Below are 21,458 nucleotides of genomic sequence, written 5' to 3'. Positions count from 1 at the left end.
TCGTAGCCATCTCCACCTTGACAAGCAAAAACCCAACTAAAGAGAGAAGATATGGGGATTGGTCCAAAGTAATTATTACACTCCAAAGTCCAAGGAGCTAAATTGTGGATACAAAAATTTATAGATTTAGGCCATAATAATTCTCCCATCCAAAAAAGGCATAATATATTCCATATATGTATCGGATTTGGCTTGGTTCAGTGCTTTTATGCGCTAAACTTGTCAAAATTATAACGTGTTCATTTTTGACCGCATGTTATAATTTTAACAGGTTCAATATACAGGACTCACACGTAATGCTATATATGTGTGTGCGCGTCATGACCAAGTTATACTTAATATAACTTTAAGTAATATTAGCATTACACTACTTTAGAACTTTTTATTTGATTAAAATTTTGAAAATCCTACTTTTTTTTCCTTTTTTTTTTTTTTTAGATAGGAAAATCCACTATTTGATTACATGTTCTCTATGCTATTAACATGTATGCAAATTTAATACAAATCAAATATTGTTTACTATTTGATTTCAAAAACCAACTTTTATGCTCAATTATGGTAAACAGAAATTAAATGCAAAAAGAAATTTCCTACAGGAAGAAAGTCAAGTAGAGAGGGAAAAAACCCCATAAATTGAGTGAAGCAATCATTCATATGATCATTGATAAATGATACACATTACTTGACTTCTACGTAACCCGCGGTGTATAGGTTTTGCTTTTCTTTTTCTAACAACTTTTTTTGTTACTTATCAAAAAAATAACTAATAACATGACAACAAGATTTCAATTTCCCCTGACAGAAAGTCTGCCTGACAAATAATAATTATCTTAGTCCCCTTGTTGAATTACTAAACATTAATCACCATCAGAACTACTATCTTCTGAAATCCTTCCATATTCATCAGCTACAGTTGTTTCCTGCATGCAACCAAAAAAATGAAGTTCCAAATGGATCTGGATGGGTGGGTGCTGATAGAGAGATAGAGAGACAGAGCTACTACCCTACTAAAGTAACATTCAACATGGTATAATAAAAACAGTTCTTACCAGCACATTATCCCAATCCTTCACTTAGAATTCGTTAACATGTAATTGTCAAGCAATGGAGCCAGGCAGGCCCTTCTCTATTTTCCTCACCTTTAGATGTATGGCCCTGCATATCACAAAACTGTAGACATTTTAATTTGTTAAAGCCTCAAAATAACTAAATGCATTGCTGTCACTCCCAGCTCACCAAACATCTAACTGCATAATTTTATGGAAAATGAAGTATAAAGTTGACTGCATTTGTAAATATAATAAATAGATGATACAGGTGAGATATCTGATCAATGTTGTTTGCAATGCATTTTATAGTTTCCAAGACAAATTTTTGGGAGTGAGAGTCTGCATAATTCAAAGATTAACAAAATTGTAGAAAATGATATAGTATGCAAGAAGTTAAAAATAAATAAATAATAAAAACAACTAGACAACCTTAGCAGGAGTGTCAACGGGCTTTGATGGCTTGCCCAGTGCTGAGAAGAAGGCTTCTTTCCTCCACTTCCTATTGATGGAAATATTCAGACAATATTCGCTTAGAATCACTTAAAGGAGACAGCACAGGAAAGAATGTGGAACAGATCAACGATAACATAATGAGGCAAACATTTCTTGGATTGGTAAGTTACAACTAAGTGGGGCTTAAATAAAAATAGTATAGCTGTGGTATAATGAGACCATTTGACCACAGAACCAGATGGTATTTATCATCTGAGGGAAATCAACAACAGCAAAACCTGGGTCTTCTGAGAAGTCTCAGACAATCTCCTTTTCCAAGTAATGATCAAATGGTAGTTTCAAAAGTGTGACCAGGATTCAAACATAGAAACAAAGACAATCTGCTTTGAGAATTGAACTCTAGAACCAAGTCTTTTTCCCCTTCTATACCCAAAAAATAGAAGATTTGATTTAAGAGAAATTCGTTTTAATAAGCATTAAATAGCTGACTCAGCAAAATATATGGCCCAAGGCTTCAGATGGCTGTTCTCAGTCAAGTCTGCCTATCAGATGCTAGCACAGAAGTGATTAATGAAGCGCCATCCTCATCCGGTGGGGAAGTATGAAGTATGGAAAAGTATTTGGAAGATCCGAGTGCCACCAAAAATCAGACATTTTCTGTGGAGAGCAGCGAAGGATTCTTTACCAACAAAACAGAATTTAGCACGCGCAGAAAATACCCATAGATGAGACCTGCTCTTTATGTGAAGATCAGCAAGAAACGGGGTGCATGCGATATGGCTGTGCGATCAAGCAAAGGCGTGTGAAATCTGTTCCAAGCTTCTCACACTGTATCAGGTAGGATACCGGTCTTTCCTTGATATCATAGAGGCTGTACTCGAACAGGGATCGGCCTTCACAGTTGCGCTATTCTCAACCATGCTTGGAGCATTTGGCAGCGACGAATAAATCCTGGTGCAGCAACCTTCATGGCCTTACATGAGATTAGCAAGAGGGCAAAGGATTTGGTGGTGGAATTTTTTGATGCACATACACAGCCCCACTAGATCAGAGGTGCAACATCAAATACGGTGGACAAAGCCTCCTGAGGACTTTTACAAGGCAACTTTGAANTCCATGTTGCTCTTACAAGGGGAGAAGGTGCAATTAGAGGTATAGCTCGTTGGCAAAGTTGTGGAAATTTATTCAGATGAGAATATTTTTTTTTAAAGAGCTATGAACAGGTAGAAAATCCTTCATTTGGAAGTTCAAAGAGATGCAATCTGGTATAGACAAAACAGTTAATAAATAAAATGAAAGTACTAATCACAATCCCAGAACACTAGTGTATATAACTTGGGATGAGATGCATTTGCAGATACATGGCTTGGTCATAATTGATAAATTGCTAATCTTCAAATTCTTCTTTGAAGGTGCACAGCTTAGCTGTAACTAGAGAAAACATTCATATTGATGTGAAGACAAGACAGATAACTGAGAAAGACGGTTGGGAAAAGAAAAAGGGGATCTCAACATCTAGCTGTGTCATCTATCAGGCTATCAGCATTCCTTTTGCATCTTTATATCTCAATGGATCCAAATCTTTCTGAGCATGTTGTGCCTTGTTGACCTGCACAAGATACCAGGACAGAAGTTTGGATCTAAATGTAACAGCCACAGAAACAATAAAATGAAACAGTGTTGAAAAAAAAATCAATCTCAAGACAAAATGGAACATGGTTAAATATTCATAGAAAACTTACAGCATTAAACAACTTGACCACTGAAACCCCAGCAACACACATAGTAAACATGAACAAAGTTAGTGTTATAAAGCACTTAACCAATTAGATAAAACTAGTGCCCTTGTCACATAAAGCTTAATTAACATACATAAACACAGTACCTCCTTTTGTAGCAACCCCTATCAGAAACTTTTCATACGAATCCAAATAATTTGCAGGTTTCACATGCCCCTTTTCTCCCACCTAAATTAACATTTAAAAACTCATAAGCAGCCACTGACATCTGATCGATAACAATTAAAAATACACACATATGCTTGTCATAACCAGTTGGTTTTTTGAGATTAACTTACCAAGTGTTTTTCCTTCTTGGCCTCCCCCTTGACTTTCCGCTTGGGGCAAAATTTGCTGAATAGTACCATTTTAGAAAAAAATTTGGTGAATAGCATGTGGTTGAAGTTAATTAATTAAGTAGACTGTTTTTTGAACTCGAGTTTGTCAAACTTGAGATCCAACCCAAACTCAAGTTTGACAAACTCGAGTTCCAAGCAGTATGCATCAATACTGATTGGAACTTGAGTTTGTCAAACTCAAGTCCAGCCCAAACTCGAGTTCCAAATACAGTCTACTTAACTAATTAACTTCATCCGTGTGCTACTTTCTTAAATTTATTCTAAAAACATGCTATTTGGCAAATTTTTCCTTCCGCTCGGCCTCCTCTTCTGCAAGCTTCTCCGCAATGAGCTTCTTGTGTGCTGACAACACCCCCTTTCATACAAATCCCAAGTATTAGAACCTTTAAAAAAAAAATAATAAAAAAATAAAAAAACAATTTAACAAACCAATCAAACAGCAAGCCTAGCTTACAAGTGCATCCTCAGACACACACTTCTTGATAATACTCTTGAATGCCATCTTGAATGCTCTAGAACCCTCCAAAAAACATAGTGATTCCAGGTTGAATTTTGCCATTTTCCTCATCATCAGAAACCCCATTATCCCCATTCACATACATGTCCTCTGCTTCTTCCTCTTCTTTTTCAGATTCACAGTCACTACCCACATCTCTCTCATCGTCATCCTCATCATTATCTGAATTGTAATCTCTTGCCCTCTTTCGAAAAAGTTTCTTCATTTTCCTATCAATATTCTTAGTTTGTTTTGTGCAATGCAGTCTAACATCATGGTTTTTGGTTTTTTCTTACCCTTAAAGGCCTTATTCTTCCCTACCCTTCTCTTCTTCGGAACCATAGCTGGCTATGACAGTCGGGTTTCCACTGCCATGGCCTACCTCCTTATTTTTTAAAACAACCAGTTACAGTCAAGTTTCTCAGAGCTAAAGCCTAAAGCCAGTTTCAGATAGCAAACAAAAAAAGAGTGCCTTCCTTTGATGAGAAAATTTGATTCTCAGTGCATCAAACAGAGCTTATTAAAAATATCAGAGAGAGAGAACTTACTGGGCAGTGGAGTGGGCGACAGCGCAGTCGGGGTTGAGAGAGAGGCTGCGACGATGGTTGGTCGGTGGCGCGATGGTAAGCGAGGGTGGTGGTGCCAGCTAGGTATAGCACGGGTGACGAGAAAGAAAGGGTCCACGTCTTTTTTTTCTTTTTGGGGGAGTTTTTTCATTTTAGGGTGCACTATTCAATATTCAACCAGTGTATATTTTATAATCAACATATTAATTTAAGAATCTCCTTAAATATTCATCAAAAACAAATTTCCTTAAATAAATATAAAATAAAATAAAATAAAACTTAGGATACCTTTGAGCTTTGGTTTCAATTTATATTCGGTAATTTATTTACATAATGTTAATATATTTTCTCCTAAAAAAAACATAATGTTTATTAAAATATATAATTCTTTGTAACTTTTATGTTAAACATGTAATAAAAAAATTATAAATTTATTTCCAAAAATACTAAAAGTAGTTATTTGTAAAAAAAATTAATAGTTAGACAATAAATGTAGTGTTCGTTTGGGATGATTAATTTTGTCAATTTATTTTACTATTTAGCTTATTTTTGCTACTATTTATGAGTCCCACTGCACTTTTTGATACTATTCATGGGTTTCATTATACTATTTCAGTTAACTTTTACCTTTATCCATAGGACTTTCAGCAAAAAGTTTTCAGTTTAAGCAAAATAAGTGGATTCCAAATAGACCCGTAGAATCTTCAATCAAACTTGTTACAATAGATTTTCTTTCTTAATTTGTAATATATCTATATATATATATATATATATATATATATATATATGTATTAATAGGTAAAGTTCAAAGAAAGTTTAATCAAAATTTGAAATTAGAATCCAATTTTGCGCCATGTGTCTAAATTTATGTGAGTACCACACCATAATTATCCACTTAAATTTATGCCATGTGTCCACTTAAGTTTTAAAATCTTTGTTCCAAGTAAATTAATGAGTGTAAAATACTAAAAATTTAATATTAATAAACTATAAAATTTATTTTTTAAAAATCACATATACTCAATAAAAATCACCACACAACAAAGATCACCACACTTTTTATCTTATTAAAAATTAGAAAGAAAATAATCATAAGTAATATTTAATTTAGGTAAGAATTTTAATACGTGAATAATTACGTTCACATTTTAAAAAAAAATCAATTTAACTAATTAATTTATATTTTTATGATAAGAATTATGTTTAATTTTAAATGTATCTATACGTATGCATGTGTTAGAGCATCCGCATCAATGGTTGCAAAATTTATGTCCATTTTGCAAAAAAAAATAATTATTTTACACACCCACTTTTACAAAACACCTATATTAGTTTATCTATTCTACACATTTATTCAATCAAATATTCATTCTTGAACCATCTCACTCAATACCTCTCTCTCTCTCTCTCTCACACAGACCCAATGCCACCCAAAATAACCAACACCTAGCCACCATCAATGATCAATTCACACCTACCATCAACCCACCCAGCCACCGTCAATGAGATCAACCATCATTATCAAGCCAACCTCCATCATCAACCCACCCATCAAAATCCCAAAACCACTAAACAAAATCATCAAAACCCACTTATCAAAATCATCAAAAACCATTGATCAAAACCCATTGATTAAAATCCCAAAACCATCAAACAAAGAAAAAAGAGAGTAGCGGTGATCGATGAAAGCATCGATGAGTGAGGCGATTGGCAGTGGCACGGCTATGGCAAGAGAGCAACGGAGATCAATGGCATGACTAGAGTGAGGTGAGAGTGAGAGGTACCAGAGAGAAAAAAAATAGAGTGAGATGAGAGTGAGAAGGACCAGAGAGAAAAAGATAGAGTGAGGTGAAAAAGAGAGAAAAAAAATAGTAAAATATTAAATGCAAAGCTACAATAACTGTGCATATATGCACGGTTATTGTAGCACTTTTGCATATATACAAACTTATGCAAGCACTGATGCGGGTGTTTTTTTGGTTAAAATGTGTAAAACTAGCCCATTTTTCTATTTTGCAAGCACTGATGCGGTTGCTCTTACATGCTATTCTTTTTTGTAACCCCATGTATATGCATGGATATACTTAAAAGATATACAGTAAAATGCACAATATAATTTTTACATATATAATTTAAATATTACTGATAGTTTTTTTTTTTTTAACTCTTTAAAAAGTTTGTAAGAATATTATTAAGTAGAAAATGTAAATTGTCCATTTAAAAAAAAAAAAAAAAGTTTATGTTCATTGATTTTAGACTCTTCGATTTTTGCATGCAATAACTCACTTGAATAGATATTTATGATGTAGTCTCACATTTGACTTCAAAATTAATAAATAAAACTCTCTCTAAAAATAAATAATTTGGGATACATGGCACAAAATTAGACTTCAATTGTAGAATCTAATTGGATTTTCTCTAAGTTTTGTCCATATATATATAGAGATTTGATGAATATTTATGATGTGGTCTCATATTTGTCTCAAAAATTAAGAATTAGAATTCTCTCTAAAAATAAATAATTTAGGACATGACACAAAATTGGATTTCAATTGTAGAATTTAATTAGATTTTCTTTAAATTTTGCCTATTAATATATACACACACGCACACATATATATATTTCACTAATTATTTATATTTTTATAATATAAATTATGTTCAATTTTAAATGGATTCATGTGTTCGCATGGGTTACATGTTAGTAAAAAATATAATAAAATAAAAAGTTATGTTGCATACTTGTTGCATGCATTTGGTAAAAAATTAGATAGTTATTACAATATCGGTAGAATCTTCAAACAACTTTGTTAAAATAGGTATTCTTTCTTAATTTGTATTGAAAAAAAAAAAAGAGTTACATTGCATACTTGTTGACAGTTTTTTTTTTTTTTTTATTTTTTAATGCAAAGCTTTGAAACATATTCATCAAACAAAATGAAAGTGGCATGCAACAGAGAAGACAGAAACTACAAGTAAGAAAACTACCCTATACAATCAGCCTGAATCAACTCAAACAACGCAGGAGGAGGAACCCCCACCCACACCTAATTAGTTTCACTACCTCTAGCTATATGGGCTAACTCATGGGCAACTCTATTGTACTCCATTTTCACATGTTTGATCCTCCAACTAGAGAAAGAACTCAACAAAGCAGTAATTCCTTGGTACAAATGGCCAAGAAAACCATCCATGATTTATATGGCATATTAGATTTAGTAGGTTTTGTGATCGGTTGACATCCTTTCGGTCTTTCTTTTGTCATCTAGATAGTTTCCGAGTCCTCTAATACGTGTAAATTCAATGCAGGATCTCCGGAGAAAGCTTCCAGTTACTCGAACCCTATTCCCATGGCATAATACCTTGCAATTTAGCCTGACAAAAGACATTACAAAAGAACTAGGCATTGGAAAGTGAATGGTTGCTGAAGGTGTAAAAGTAAAGATAGCGTAACAAGTTCCCCCTGGTTTTAGTTTGCTGCGGGATTTGTGCTCTACCATCAGAGTTTCGTGCCTCAGTTTTGTTGCGCTGTACTGTACTGTACTGTACTATTGTTTATTCTGATAAGATGTGTATAGCAGGAAAGGGGTTGCAGTTGTTTATCATTTCTGATGTTTGTGGAGAACGATAACTCATTTGTAATTATAGTGTATAATGTGATAGTTTGAGCAATTATTTTCCCTAAACATTTGAATGAAAATCAGACGACAAAGAACTCATTGCTGATTGCACACCCTCGTTCTACTAGAAATTGTGCTACTCCTTTCTTTTTCATATTTAACATGGCAACCTGAGTATAAATGGAGTTTAACAGTGGAATCGTAAAACAAGAACTGATTTTGACTAGAGGTGTTATTTTTAATCGAAATACTTAAACACACTCCTCTCCTCTCTCATTAAGGTATAGTAGATTTACGAAGAGAGAAGAGTGTCAAACCTGAAACAACAAATACCTTGGTTAAAACTTTTAAGTTTCAACATGATCATTTCTATTAAAAAATATTAATAATAATAAAGCTTTAACATGATAGTCTAATTTTATAAATCAAGGGATTAGAAGTTTAGAACCCGCCAGGAAATGTAGATGACAAAGAGCTCGAAAACAAATTGCAGGTTACTCTTTTAGCTGGTTTTCGTACGGATGGACCAAAAGGTCTTTTTATTGAACGCAAAACAAAAATTCCGTGGACAAAAAGGTCTTTTTCTTGATAAAAAATAAAACCAAAAATTTCCATTGCCGGGAATCGAACCCGGGTCTCCTGGGTGAAAGCCAGATATCCTAACCGCTGGACGACAATGGAATTTTTGTTGATGATGTAGTTCTAAAAGTCTATATATATCAGTTTCCGGAACATTAAAATTCACAACAAATACAAAAATTTACTAATTATTTAATTGAAATCCACTTTTTTATCCAAGATTATTGAATTGAAATAATATACAATATTATTTTATAAAGGTAGAGTCCATTTTTATAAGGAGAGTTTTTTTTTTTTTTTTAATAATATTTTTTTTTCTCTCGAAACCTTATCAAAATTTTTGTGGTTGATATTCCATATCAAAATGATTATTATTATTTTGTAAAGGTTATCAATATGATAAGCTTTAACTGTACAATTTATGTCAAAACTCTACAATGAAATCTCACACTGTAGAAAATTTTACATTCTTAGAAAAAAGAAATATATCGTTAAACTGATCTAAGTCATTCATTAACTTTGATCTGCCAATAATGTGATTTATATTTACTTAATTTCCTATTCATGGGAGTAAACTAATGTTAGAATGATGAGTTTTAAAATGTATACTATATTTAGATAAGGTTGGGTCTAGTGTTTTCTTGTGTACTGGATCCATTGGAATGTTTATTTGAAAAGATTTAATGTGCAAAAGCACTAGACCTAAGTTGGATATTTATATACACACACTAGTTAAAAACCTGTGCGTTGCATGGTTTTATCATAAACTTATAGAATATATATTTTATTTGAAAAACAATAAAAAAAATTATTATAAAGGAAGGAGTAAATTGCATTTGTGTAACAGAAAATAAGTAAATAAATAGGTATCACTACATAATTTCGAATTTGCAATGAATGTGATGAATGGATTAAGATTACTTGCCCATCTACATATGCACGCACGTTCTTGTACAATTCTACTCTTAATTGTGGTTGTTTGTTACATATAAACCTTTTTTGAGGGTATTTACATATAAACCTTAGTCTTTTTTCTTCAATAGTTGTATTTGCATCAATTATGAATTGTTGAAAGAATCGACCACCACAAAGTATTGTTTGTCCTTCATTTCTTCGGTGCTGAATCCTATAAGCATAATATTTGCTTCCTCATTGTTAAGTGAATTATAATATGAGCATTCAAATGTTGGTTTTCCAAAGTTCCATCACCCATGCTTCAAGAGATATTCCAGTTTATAATTTTTAGTAAATGTAAGAAAAGATTGATGACTAAAAATGTAAACTTTAGTATTTAATTCTTACTTCTTGTTGTATTATTGATGTCATTAGTATTACAGCTTGTAGCCATTTGCAAATCTTCATTAGTGCATTGTTGACCTGCAAGAAAAGTGTAAGGCAGCGTATAAAGTATTTTCTATTTCTATTGAATTTAACTAATTTTTGTAAGCACAATATATTCTAAGATATCATCATGTCATCATTGTCATCTAATATTATTTAGAATTTATTTTTAAAAAACAAATGATTTTCTAATACTTGCATGAATCCTAAGGGGTGTCCGAATCCTAAATATAGTTGCTTCTCAAGATTTGGGGGAAGGGGTAGCACATTTCTTTAGGGTAGGGTTCACCTAGTGGATCATCAATCATAAAATGCAGGGTCCATGTAATATAAATATGCAATTTGTAACAATTCGCAAAGCTAAAAAAAAGTACTAAATATTAAATTTAATGATACACAAAATAATATAAAATTTAATGATTGATAAAAATCATGTTTATCCATATATGATGATTGATTAAAAAAAAAAAAGACTAAATGGACAGATTGCCTTCTTTTATAGGTCAAAGTACACAACTCTAATTAAAAATTAGTTAGCCAAAACTATTTTAACAAAAAAAATCATATTGTTATGAACAATTTATCATAAAATTTATATCAAGACATGCTTAATAATAACCTAAAAAGAAGATTATTCTCTACATCAAAATTGAGAGGTTGAAAGCAACATATCACCATTGGAACCCATGTCATAAAAACACAAAACAAAACAAAAAAAACAAAAAAACAAAAAATCACAAACTTAAGGAAATTAGATTAAGCAAAAAGACCAAAAAAAAAAAAAACACAAAACCTATTCAATTTAATGGAAAAAAAATTAAAATAAATAAATACATTCCTACAAGGTTGTAAGTAGAAGAAGGGAAGAATTGAAAAAGAAGAACCATGTGGAAGTGTCAAAACAGTAGCAACATCCTTCTTGCAAGCATCCAAAAACTATAGCAAAAGGAAGATGCTAATCTGAACTACGAGTTGCTGAACAAAGAAAGAAACAAATGACCTATTCCTCGTAAGGATGCGCACGGTTCGAGTTGTGCAGATGGAGGCCAAAACTTTTAATCAACATGCCAATGGCGGATTGGGATTTCGACCAAACAATCTCTAAATCTAATAGGTCTATTTAGAATCTTAGCAGTTTTGACTTGGCGAGTTAGATTTTTTTTTTGGGGGTGGGGGGGGGGGGGGGGGGGGGGGGNNGGGGGGGGGGGGGGGGGGGGGGGATAAGAAGGGGCTGGCAAATTCAATTAACTAAACGAAATTATTTTAAATAAATTGAATAATTGTTTGCTCCCTCTAGTAAAAAATGAAAGAAAAAGTGATCACTTTTATTAACAATAATTATAAATACTACATTATTTTTTATTTGAATGATTGAAATTTTATCACACTTAAAAAGCAAAACATCTCAAAATCTAAAAATTAGACTTATACATATAGTAAGATTAATATCAAAATCGTAAAGAGAGGAGAAAAGTGAAATGAAAAAAAAAAAAAACAAATATAAGGAAAAGATGAGAGGAAAAAAAAAAGAGAGAATCATAAGTAAGGTAGAGCTTTGCAATATGTGACGGGTTAGAAATATCTCAATTCGCTATTCAACTTGACCCATTAATTTATTTGGCTAACATGCCAACCCGACCCACCTCACTTAATGGACCCGCAAAAATTATGCTAGGTTGGTGCCAGTCAAGGGGGTGCGAGTCTACTTATAAGAGGTTAAGGCTTTGCTCTAGTGCATTGGAGTCAACACAATCCGAACAAATGACTGGTTTTTAACACATGTCTAAATTGTGTTAGTTCTAGTGCATTAGAGGTAAGCTGGGTCTCTCATAGGACTGTAAATGAGACGAGATGAGTTGAGCAAAGCGTTAAAAGTTTTGTTCATTTAATTTTTATTAGAAGACGAGCGGAACTTGAGTTCATCATCAAACAATCTTACACATTCAATAAACTAAGATTATTAATTAATATCATATGAACCTGATGATGCACAAAAATTAGTAAGTTGGAATATTTCAGGCTATAGTGATGATTGTAGGTCCTAAAAAGAAAGAAAGAACTGTCAAAGGTGACCGGTGTAACCCGACCAAGGACCCTCCGACGATTAAGTCAGTTTTCTCTCTAGAACACAAGGATGAGAAGATAGTGAATGGTTGAACTTACCTTAGGTGAAAAAGACTTGCTCCTTTTATAGAGAGTTTAAAGTGGGTCTACTTGTTCAAATCCACCACCATTATGAGTGATGTGAGTAGTTAATGGAGAAAATGGGTAAATGGGGTATGTGAAGCGAATTACAGGCAATTCCCTCCACGTTTTAAGAATAGTACATCATGGCCAGATCATATGGAACTTTAAGAGAAGTTCTTGTAGAATTCATCAAGTGTCATCTGGTCATCCATGCCTTTGTGCCATGGACGACTAACCTGGAATTGAATGGTCTTATTATAAAGGGACGTGTACTATTCTTGCACACGATGTCATTGTTGGGCTTCTCCTCTTAAGGCTTTCTGGATGTAACAGGCTATGGACATGGTTTGATTATGGACGACTACCATGGACGAACTTTCTTAACTTGAGTCCCCATTAGAACCTATTCACAAACTTATAGAATTAAATTTAAGTCTATATAACTATATTTATAGACAAGTATTCATATTCAAGTCACGTGTTTATGAACTTGTTCATAAACATATTATTATATTTGAGTTTGAATCGTTGAATAGTCCAGCCTAAACAAACCATTTATAGATAGCTTGGTCCATTCATAGTGTTATTTTTTTACCCATTTAACCAACCAACCTAATTTAGACTCATTGCAACATGATCGGGCATAGTTCGGAAACTGACATACAACCACCCCTAAATTTACCTTGCAAAAACTAGCTATAAAATGAGTTGCCTACTTAAGCTTTAGTTTTGGTCATAGGTCTTAAGCAAAACTTTTGGGGCAGAAGTGGTTACATCTAACTGTGTTTGTTGCCTGAAAACAAAAATTTAACTAGGATATCTTGATTTTGAGCTTGGAAACTACTTGCACATTCGTATACAGGATTTGTGTCTTGTTTCTAAGAGGTAAGCTTTAAAATGAATCGTATACATGAAATATTAATGTTTAAGATAAAGAGTAGACAACATTGAAGAACAAATAAAATATTTGCCAAAATAAACAATGCAGCTTTCTCTCTCTTTTCTTTGACCATTAAAAAAAAAAAAAAGATTTGTGATTTTGGTATTCATCAAGTAATAATTCTTTTGGTTTTTATTGGGTCCTTACTAATGTGATTTTTTTTTTTTAAATATTGGAATTTTGTATGTAATTATTTCTATGAAAAAGAAAGAAAAGAAAAAAACATAGTCGAGTACTAATGGGATGAATATTTCCAAAATGCCACGTCATCATTTCACATCGGCGAGTAATACAATAACTTACAACTTTTTTTTTTTTGTAAAATAATTAAGAAAAAAAGCATTATTTAGCCCAAAAAAAAAGCCCAATTATTATCTATATTTTCTTCTTCCTAGAAACAAAGTGATGCATATTAGTTAAGAGAAAATAAAATATTTTAATATTTTATGTTTTTTTCCCTTTTTTAGTAGAATTAGGATTCACTTGCTTTTACAAGTTCAATTAAATCCTTTTCTTAATTGAATTAGGATTTTAATTACTTTTTTTTTTCCTAGTTAAGATGCTTTTCCTTTTTCAAATAGAAGTCGATTTATTATTTCTTTTTCTAAGATGAGCAGGAGAAATTTTATTTATTCCTGTAAATATCCTTTATAGAGAAGGTGATTAATTTTATGTGTTTTTTTAATAAAAGTTTGCTGAGGCTTTCTCCCTTATTTTACCTACCAGCTTTGTAGTAATTGTTTGTCATAGGTTCTGCTTCTACACGCTACGCTGCACAAAGCCCTAGCGAGAGAGAGAGGGTGCGAGAAGTGAACGGAGATGGAGGTACTGAAGCAAGAGATCCTGAAGAAGAAACAATCTCTGAAAGAAGACACAGGCGGCCGTAAATTCTTCAAGCGCTCCGAGCTCGAACAGAAACAAATCCAGAAGCTTCGCGACCAAGAGAAACTCGAACTCCAAGCCAAATCTAACCGCCAATCCTCTTCTTCTTCTTCCTCAACCACCACTACCAAAGCCTCCGCCACCGCCAAAACATCCTCCACAACCGCCGTCGCCGCCACGACGTCATCCCTCACCGACGAACAAAACATCTTTCTCCCTCGACAAGAAGTGATCCGTCGCCTCCGTTTCCTCAAGCAACCGATCACTCTCTTCGGCGAGGACGATACGGCTCGGCTCGACCGGTTGAAGTACGTGCTTAAAAACGGTCTCTTCGAGGTCGATAGTGATATGGCTGAAGGGCAGACGAATGACTTTCTTCGCGATATTGTGGAGCTGAGGAAGCGGCGGAGGAGTGGGATGATGATGGTGAGCGAGAGGAAGAGGCAGAAAGGAGAGGAGGATAACGATGAGGATTTGAAGCGAATGAAGGCAAGTGTCGATGAATTGTGTGAGGAGGATAAGATTCTGGTGTTCTTTAAGAGTCTATTGACTGAGCGGTGGCAGGAATTGGATGAGATGGGCGAGGCCGAGAAGCGGACCGCCAAGGGGAAGTCTATGGTGGCCACTTTTAAGCAGTGCGCTCGGTATTTGAATCCGCTGTTCAAGTTTTGCAGGAAGAAGGTGAGTGGTTTTGAATGAATTTCCAAGCTTGGATTTTTGTTTGGTTCTAATAGTTGCTATTTGTTAAATTTTGATTGATTCACATGGTTTTAGTATGAGTAGCTTATGAATATGTGAATTGTAAGTATTGAGAACTAGGGTGATAAAACTATTTGACTTGTGACATGCCCTTGATTTTTTGATAAGTTATGGAAATTGGTAAAAGATTAAGAGAGTTGCTGCACAATGTGATTATAATGCAAATTGAAGAGTAATGAAAATTGATATACTTTTTACCTATCAAAAAAAGAAAATTGATATACTTTCCAAAGTGTGTAACCTTTAAATAGAGAATGTAAGAAAATTCTTTTAAGATAGTTTCAGTTCAGCTCTAAAAGAAAATTTCAACTTATAGTTCCCATTACTCAGTCACAATATGTAATATGCATTGAGATTTGGAAGTGTTATTCTGGCCATGTTTTGAAATTGAATTGAGTAGTATTGCCACTACCTACATTTGAAAAACCAGATATCTGCTTTTTTTTTTTTTTTTCTCCCATCAATTCTACTCATATGCAAATAACAAATGGTGAGCCTTACTCATATATATATATATATATATAAATATATATAAACAAATGGAGAGCCTTGTTATTTTGTTATATCGTATAGAAAGGAGTGTGATTTGTTTATCAATTCATTTTCAACCCAATCTTAGACCCTTTACTGTATGAAGCAAATAGATGTATGTGGAATCATTAGTTGCTTGGGTTTACTTCAGTGTTGAAGGTTTATTAAGTGCTGATGATAGGCTTTGAGTATGAATGATTTTTATGATGACATTTTATAGCATTGTTGGGACCTAGGGGAGACTGGAGAAGGATATTTTGGAATCCTTTTAATAGGAATCTCATGACTTTGGCAGCTTTGAGAAGTCCTTGAATGCTTCTTTTATTACTTTTGTGCCTAAAAGACAGGTCCTAAAAATATAAGGAACTTTCACCTCTATCAGTCTGTATTGGAACACTTAGAAGATTTTGGTGAAGGTTTTGTTTTGAGTCTGTGTCGGGGTTAAAAGTTAATTTGGGAAAGACCTAGTCCCGATTAGAGAGGTTGAAGAGGTAGAGAAGTTGGCTGGCTTGATGTGGTATACTACCCATGAAATTCCTTGGAATGCCTATGGAAGCTCCTTCAAGGATTAGTGTACTATGGAATTTTGTTAGAAAGGATTGAAAGGAAATTAACTAGGTGGAAGAAATTTTATCTGGCCTCATGCTCTGTAAGAGCACCTTATGTAGTTTATCTATTGACAACCTCGCTTCATTCACTATTCCTATTAATGTAGCAAATAGGATTGAGAAGCTTCAAAGGAACTTCATATGGGGTGGGATGATTGAAGCATTTAAGTTTCATCTAGTATATTGGAATATGGTTTGGACCTTTTGGCTTATGGGCTCCTATAATCCCTTAGCATAGCATCTAGAGACTTAACTCTTTCTTCACATTGTCCTCTAACTTCGTTAAATATTCGAGAACTCACATCTTCCCATCTGGTGTCTTGGCTTCCCTATAATGCGTGATTGCTGCAATTTTCAACTTCATATGCTTGGAGGAGTTGGTGCCTGTTTTATTTTCTCTCTTGGTCTAAATGTGGTGTATAGGTTGTCAGAGATGACCCTTTCTGCTTATAGATATCTATTTCAAACTCCCTGTGATAGAAAGCTGGCCTGAAACTTTTGAGTTGTGACTGAACTTTACCTGATGAGTCTAGCATTTAAAAGGCCTTTTTATTGAGGCCTTGCTGGAAAACCATTTCAGTGTGTAAACCTCTCTCTCTTTGAGTCCTTAGGAATTTTTTAACCTAAAATCTAATGTAATCCTGTCAATCCTTTTAAGACCTGATCTTAGGCTGCGGGACTCACAACAGCTATATTTGTTGTCAGTAGTCTTTCCTTGTTGATTTTACTTTGAAACAAGCTCCAAGTTCCATACGTTGAAGCCTACATGGTCACACGGATCACCTCTCACAAGTCACAACTGATTATAAAATGCTGTATGTATTTCCAATTTTCACTATGTTTGAGAGGATATCCACATGATGCTGTGCGTGTACATTTATATATACATACAAACAAACGTATAAATCCTTTTCTTTTCTTTAAAATTTCTGGTTAGATTTGGTGTGGACTATTGTTGCTTTCTTTTGTATAAAGCACACTGCATTGGGCTCATGTTAATTCTCTTTATAGGTTCTTCCTGATGATATTCGCCAAGCATTGATGTTGGTGGTTGAATGCTGCTTGAAGCGAGACTACTTAGCTGGAATGGACCATTATATTAGGCTCGCCATTGGAAATGCAGCTTGGCCTATTGGTGTCACTATGGTTGGTATCCATGAACGTTCTGCCCGTGAGAAGATTTACACCAATAGTGTGGCCCACATTATGAATGATGAGACAACTAGGAAGTACTTGCAATCAGTGAGGACATTGATGACCTTTTGCCAACGACGGTACCCAGCATTGCCATCCAAATCTGTTGAGTTCAACAGCCTGGCAAATGGTAGTGACTTACAATCTCTGCTAGCAGAAGAGAGGATTTCTGGGGGTAATCTAGCCTGTGAGGAAAGGCTTCGGATAATGCCTGCTCCAAATGAGAGCAAGCTGTTATGTATTCTATGATCTGTTTATGGGATGTTATTGCATTTCAATGTTTCATGTGCCATCCAATTCTAAGCTTTGAATGGTAAAATCCACACTCTTTGACCATGGATGTTTTTCATTGATTGTGTACCAATATAAATGCAGAAAGTGAAGTTTATACTTAATACTTTCGTTCATATATATGTTTTTTTTTTGTCCTTTAATTCATTCTTATGTGGGGAAAGGTAACTAAGAACAATACATTTTTTTTTTTTTTAATGTAGTGCTCCATGAGTTCTTTCACTGTGTTGGGTCATGACTCATGGGGTGCTCCTTCGGATAGGGGGATTTTTTTTTTTTTTAATAGGAACAGTTATATGTACTTTTGAATAATCAGTGACAAGAAACATATATCCTTTTTTTTTTCTCTTCTCTTTTCAGCTCATCTCTCTCTCTCTCTCTCTCACATTACTTCCCTCTCTCAGACTAAAGCGGCCAAAATTAGAAATTAACACTGTTTGCCAAACAATATAGTTAGTAGGCATTGTTTTCAAATTATATATATTACTAACATCTCGAGTCTCAAAGACTTGGTTTCCCTGGTCTAATCACATCTGATGTGGTATTTTTTCCATGTGGTGTCCACCTGAAAATCGAGTTTCTAAAACTCGATTTATAAGCCGACCCTTTCAGCAGCGATTTGTATGTGCTAGCAAACAAAACAAAACACTTTACTGGTACTTTTCTAGTTGTTGTGTGTAAGAAGTTTTCTTGGGCCACAGAGTTAGTGGGAGGTGAGGTCAAGTTTGATGTAAACTCCTCTGACACTTGTGTCTCTTCCTTTTGTACTTTTCATATATTAATATAATTCTATCACTTCTGTCAAAAAAAAAAATTTCAAATATTATCAGTGCTAGCAAGCTGCACAACACAAATCAATGCACATTTACATCTCTTTTCTCCCAATCATTTAGACATCTCTCCTCACCTCAAAATTAAAATTTTTTTGGCTTATAAATCGAGTCTTAGAGACTCAATTTCCAGGCGAACACCATGTGAAAAATACGCCAAATCAGACGTGATCAGAACACTGAAATCGAGTCTTTGAGACTCGATTTATAAGCCCTAAATCGAGTTTTTTAAACTCGAGATGTTAGTAAAAAATATAGTTTTGTAACAGTGCCTACTAATTATATTGTTTGGCAATTAAGGTTAATTCCCAATTTTGGCTAACCAAAGCTCCTCTCTCTCTCATCTCACAAATCAGGTCACGCCCTTGCTGCCGCTGGTCACGCCTTTGCCTCCATCTCTTTTCTCTTTGCTCAGATCGGAGTTTGGTGTGTTTGTCGTGATGGGGTTTTTTTTTTTTTTTTTTTTTTTTTTTTTGTGTGTGTTTGTTCATATGGGCTTGGTGGCTATGGTGGTGGAATGGTGTTTGATTTTTTTTTTTTTTTAAATTTTATATGGGTTTGATGGCTGTGGTGGTGGTGATGGTGGTTGTGGTGGCTATGGTGGTGGTATGGTGTTTATTTTTATTTTTTCTGTGGGTTTGGTGGCTGTGGTGGTGGCGATGGTTTGGTTTTTTAATTTTCTTTTTCTATGGGTTTGGTGGCTGTGGTGGTGATGGTGGTTGTGGTGGTGGATTGGTGACTATGATGGTGGTTTGGTTTTTTATTTTGTTTTTGAGTTTGGTTGTGTCTGTGTTGGTGATGGTGGTTGTGGAGGTTGTTGCTGGTGGAGTGGTGGTAGTGGAGGTGATTGTGGGTGGATGAAAGGTTGTTGCGGTGGATATTTTTTATTTTATTTTAATGAGTTTTTTATATTATTTTAATCAAATAGCTAAAAATATAGATCCATTGATGTTGAATGTATTGTAAAGTGAATAGGTAAAATAGATAAAGTAACTTTTGTAAGTGCTAAATAGCTAAATTTTTAGTTCCACTAATTTGATGCTCTAAGCTCTCTTCTAACTCAATTAAAGTTACAATTAACCAAAGATTTGCTTCGGTCTATAGCATCATCAATTAGAGTCATGTCTTCAAGGTTGGCCTGTCTTCATAGATACAATGTAATAATGAGTTTTGTGATTTTTGTCCTCCTAAGTGGCATGACATTTATGAAAACTGAAAAATGTAGGACACTCCAATTTTTTATTTTGCCTTTCTTTCTAATTTTTGTCAACATTCAGCTTCGTGATGAACTCATAATTTCTTGAGGAATGTGGGGCTGCGAGGATAGATATGTATAGTAGTATAATTTAACTTAAAAAAAAAAAAAAAAAAAGAAGATTAGATGTATACACTCGACATTAAAAAAATTGATATGAACAAAAAGTATAATATGAGTCTAATTTGTAGAAATGTGATTCGAATTAAGAATTTTATCAACTTAAAAATTATAAGAGAAGAAGATAAGAACAAAAAAAAATATTTATTTATTTTTAAAAGATTTAAAAAAAAATTCTGCACTATATATATAACCAAAGTTGAGAAAAAATCCAATTAAATTTTAAAATTGAGCTCTATTTAAAATATATATATATATATATATCTATATATATTTGTGCTAAGTGAGTATGAAGAGTCCAATATAAATGGATTATTTGCTCAAAAATATATATATATATATATATAAATGGATTATAAAAAATCTAATTATATATTTAATTTTATATCTAAAATTAAAAGAAAAGAGGGTTTGAAAGGTTTTGTTTTTCTAACTAAAAATAATATAAGTATATTTACATAATACAATTTTTTTTTTCAAAAAAGGACATAATATAAATAGTCACTTACTAGGTAGAAACTTATATAAGCATATGATATATATTATATATATATATATATATATACACGCACGACTTTTAAACTAGTTTAGTAATTTATGATAAAAATTTTAATTTACTAATTAAACCTTTTTTTTTTGGTTTAGAAATTTAACCCTCCTATTTAAATGTTGCTAAGGTTTTAATTAAATAGTAATTCTATCTATTTTGTCCAAAAAAAATAGTAATAAACTAATAATAATACCAAAACTGAAGTAATTTAAAAAAAAAAAAAAAAAAATCTTAATCTACAAATACCAAAAAGCTGGAGTGCATATGTGCAAAAACAATTTATTCTTGTTGAACCCTTTAAACCTCTCTCAAGCATAAACTCCGCCACTGTCCCCAACAAGAAACTCAACGATCAAGCTGTGCCCTCAGAGTTCAAAGTTCCGACAAAGTTTCACCACACCGACATACAAGGTTTGTTTTCTTTAACTATTCCATCAATCTCTTTTTATTACTTCTATAAATGTATATTTCCTAAGCTATGCTCTGAGTGTGACCCTCTGTTTGTTAACTGAGAAAACCCACACAAAGAAAGTAAAAGACATGTCAAACTTACATGAAAAAAAGAAAAGAAAGGAAAACTCCCTCTCAACTGAGCCAAGTTGCACTATTATATATGTAGAATGGTGGGATTTTTTTGGTTTTTAGTTTTTCCCCAAATAGTGAGTAGTATAACACTAAAAAAATTTGCTTCCATTTATTTTTGCAATCAAAGAGAGTACTTTTACTGAGGTTTTATGCTTTCCTTTCCTTTTCTTTTGGTTTGCAGGTCATTTAGCATTGCTGGGTTTGCCCTTCCTTAGAAAATGGTATATAATTCACTGTGCTGATTTAGGGTTAAGGCTTTGTATTTTGGTTTCTTTTTCCATGATTTTGAGACCCTTTTTTTTGTTTTTTGATTGATTTGTCTGGTGGGTTTTGTATCAGCTCCCTCTTTCATTGCTCAAGACTGCTCAAGGGCATCCTATGGTAAGAAATTTTTCTCTATGGATTTTATTTGTGTTTCACATTGTACTGCTGTTTGGTTGCTGCGTAAATGTAAGAAGAGGGCAGAACCTTTTTTTTTTTTTTTT

General features: G+C 33.5%; 1 protein-coding gene, 2 long non-coding RNA genes and 1 other non-coding gene across 5 annotated transcripts; 2 read left to right on the top strand and 2 right to left on the bottom strand.

Annotated features, from left to right (window-relative positions):
• Positions 1–633: 633 nt before the first annotated feature.
• On the bottom strand, positions 634–1,583 carry LOC136065795 (uncharacterized). Of its 2 annotated transcripts, none has more exons than XR_010627401.1 (3): positions 1,479–1,583; positions 1,050–1,155; positions 634–920 (listed from the first exon to the last, which is right to left on the bottom strand). It is a non-coding gene; the product is annotated as an uncharacterized LOC136065795 (long non-coding RNA). The 2 variants fall into 2 exon arrangements; XR_010627400.1 differs by having other exon boundaries at positions 1,050–1,170; positions 1,479–1,572.
• A 7,347-nt stretch (positions 1,584–8,930) lies between these two features.
• On the bottom strand, positions 8,931–9,002 carry TRNAE-UUC (transfer RNA glutamic acid (anticodon UUC)). Its single transcript has one exon. It is a non-coding gene; the product is annotated as a tRNA-Glu (tRNA).
• A 5,043-nt stretch (positions 9,003–14,045) lies between these two features.
• On the top strand, positions 14,046–17,749 carry LOC136065794 (uncharacterized). The gene is made up of 2 exons (XM_065769455.1): positions 14,046–14,931; positions 17,160–17,749. Exons 1-2 carry the CDS (start codon positions 14,188–14,190, stop codon positions 17,589–17,591), a joined length of 1,176 nt encoding a protein of 391 aa, XP_065625527.1. The 5' UTR covers positions 14,046–14,187; the 3' UTR covers positions 17,592–17,749.
• Positions 17,750–20,664: 2,915 nt separating this feature from the next.
• Positions 20,665–21,411, top strand: LOC136065793 (uncharacterized). Its single transcript, XR_010627399.1, has 3 exons — positions 20,665–20,799; positions 21,155–21,194; positions 21,313–21,411. It is a non-coding gene; the product is annotated as an uncharacterized LOC136065793 (long non-coding RNA).
• Positions 21,412–21,458: the final 47 nt, after the last annotated feature.

This window comes from Quercus suber, unplaced genomic scaffold (genome assembly GCF_002906115.3).
Source record: "Quercus suber isolate HL8 unplaced genomic scaffold, Cork oak 2.0 scaffold_1166, whole genome shotgun sequence".
Taxonomy (NCBI): Eukaryota; Viridiplantae; Streptophyta; class Magnoliopsida; order Fagales; family Fagaceae; genus Quercus; species Quercus suber.
Note: the sequence above shows the minus strand (reverse complement) of the source record. Positions and strands in the feature narration are given on the sequence as shown.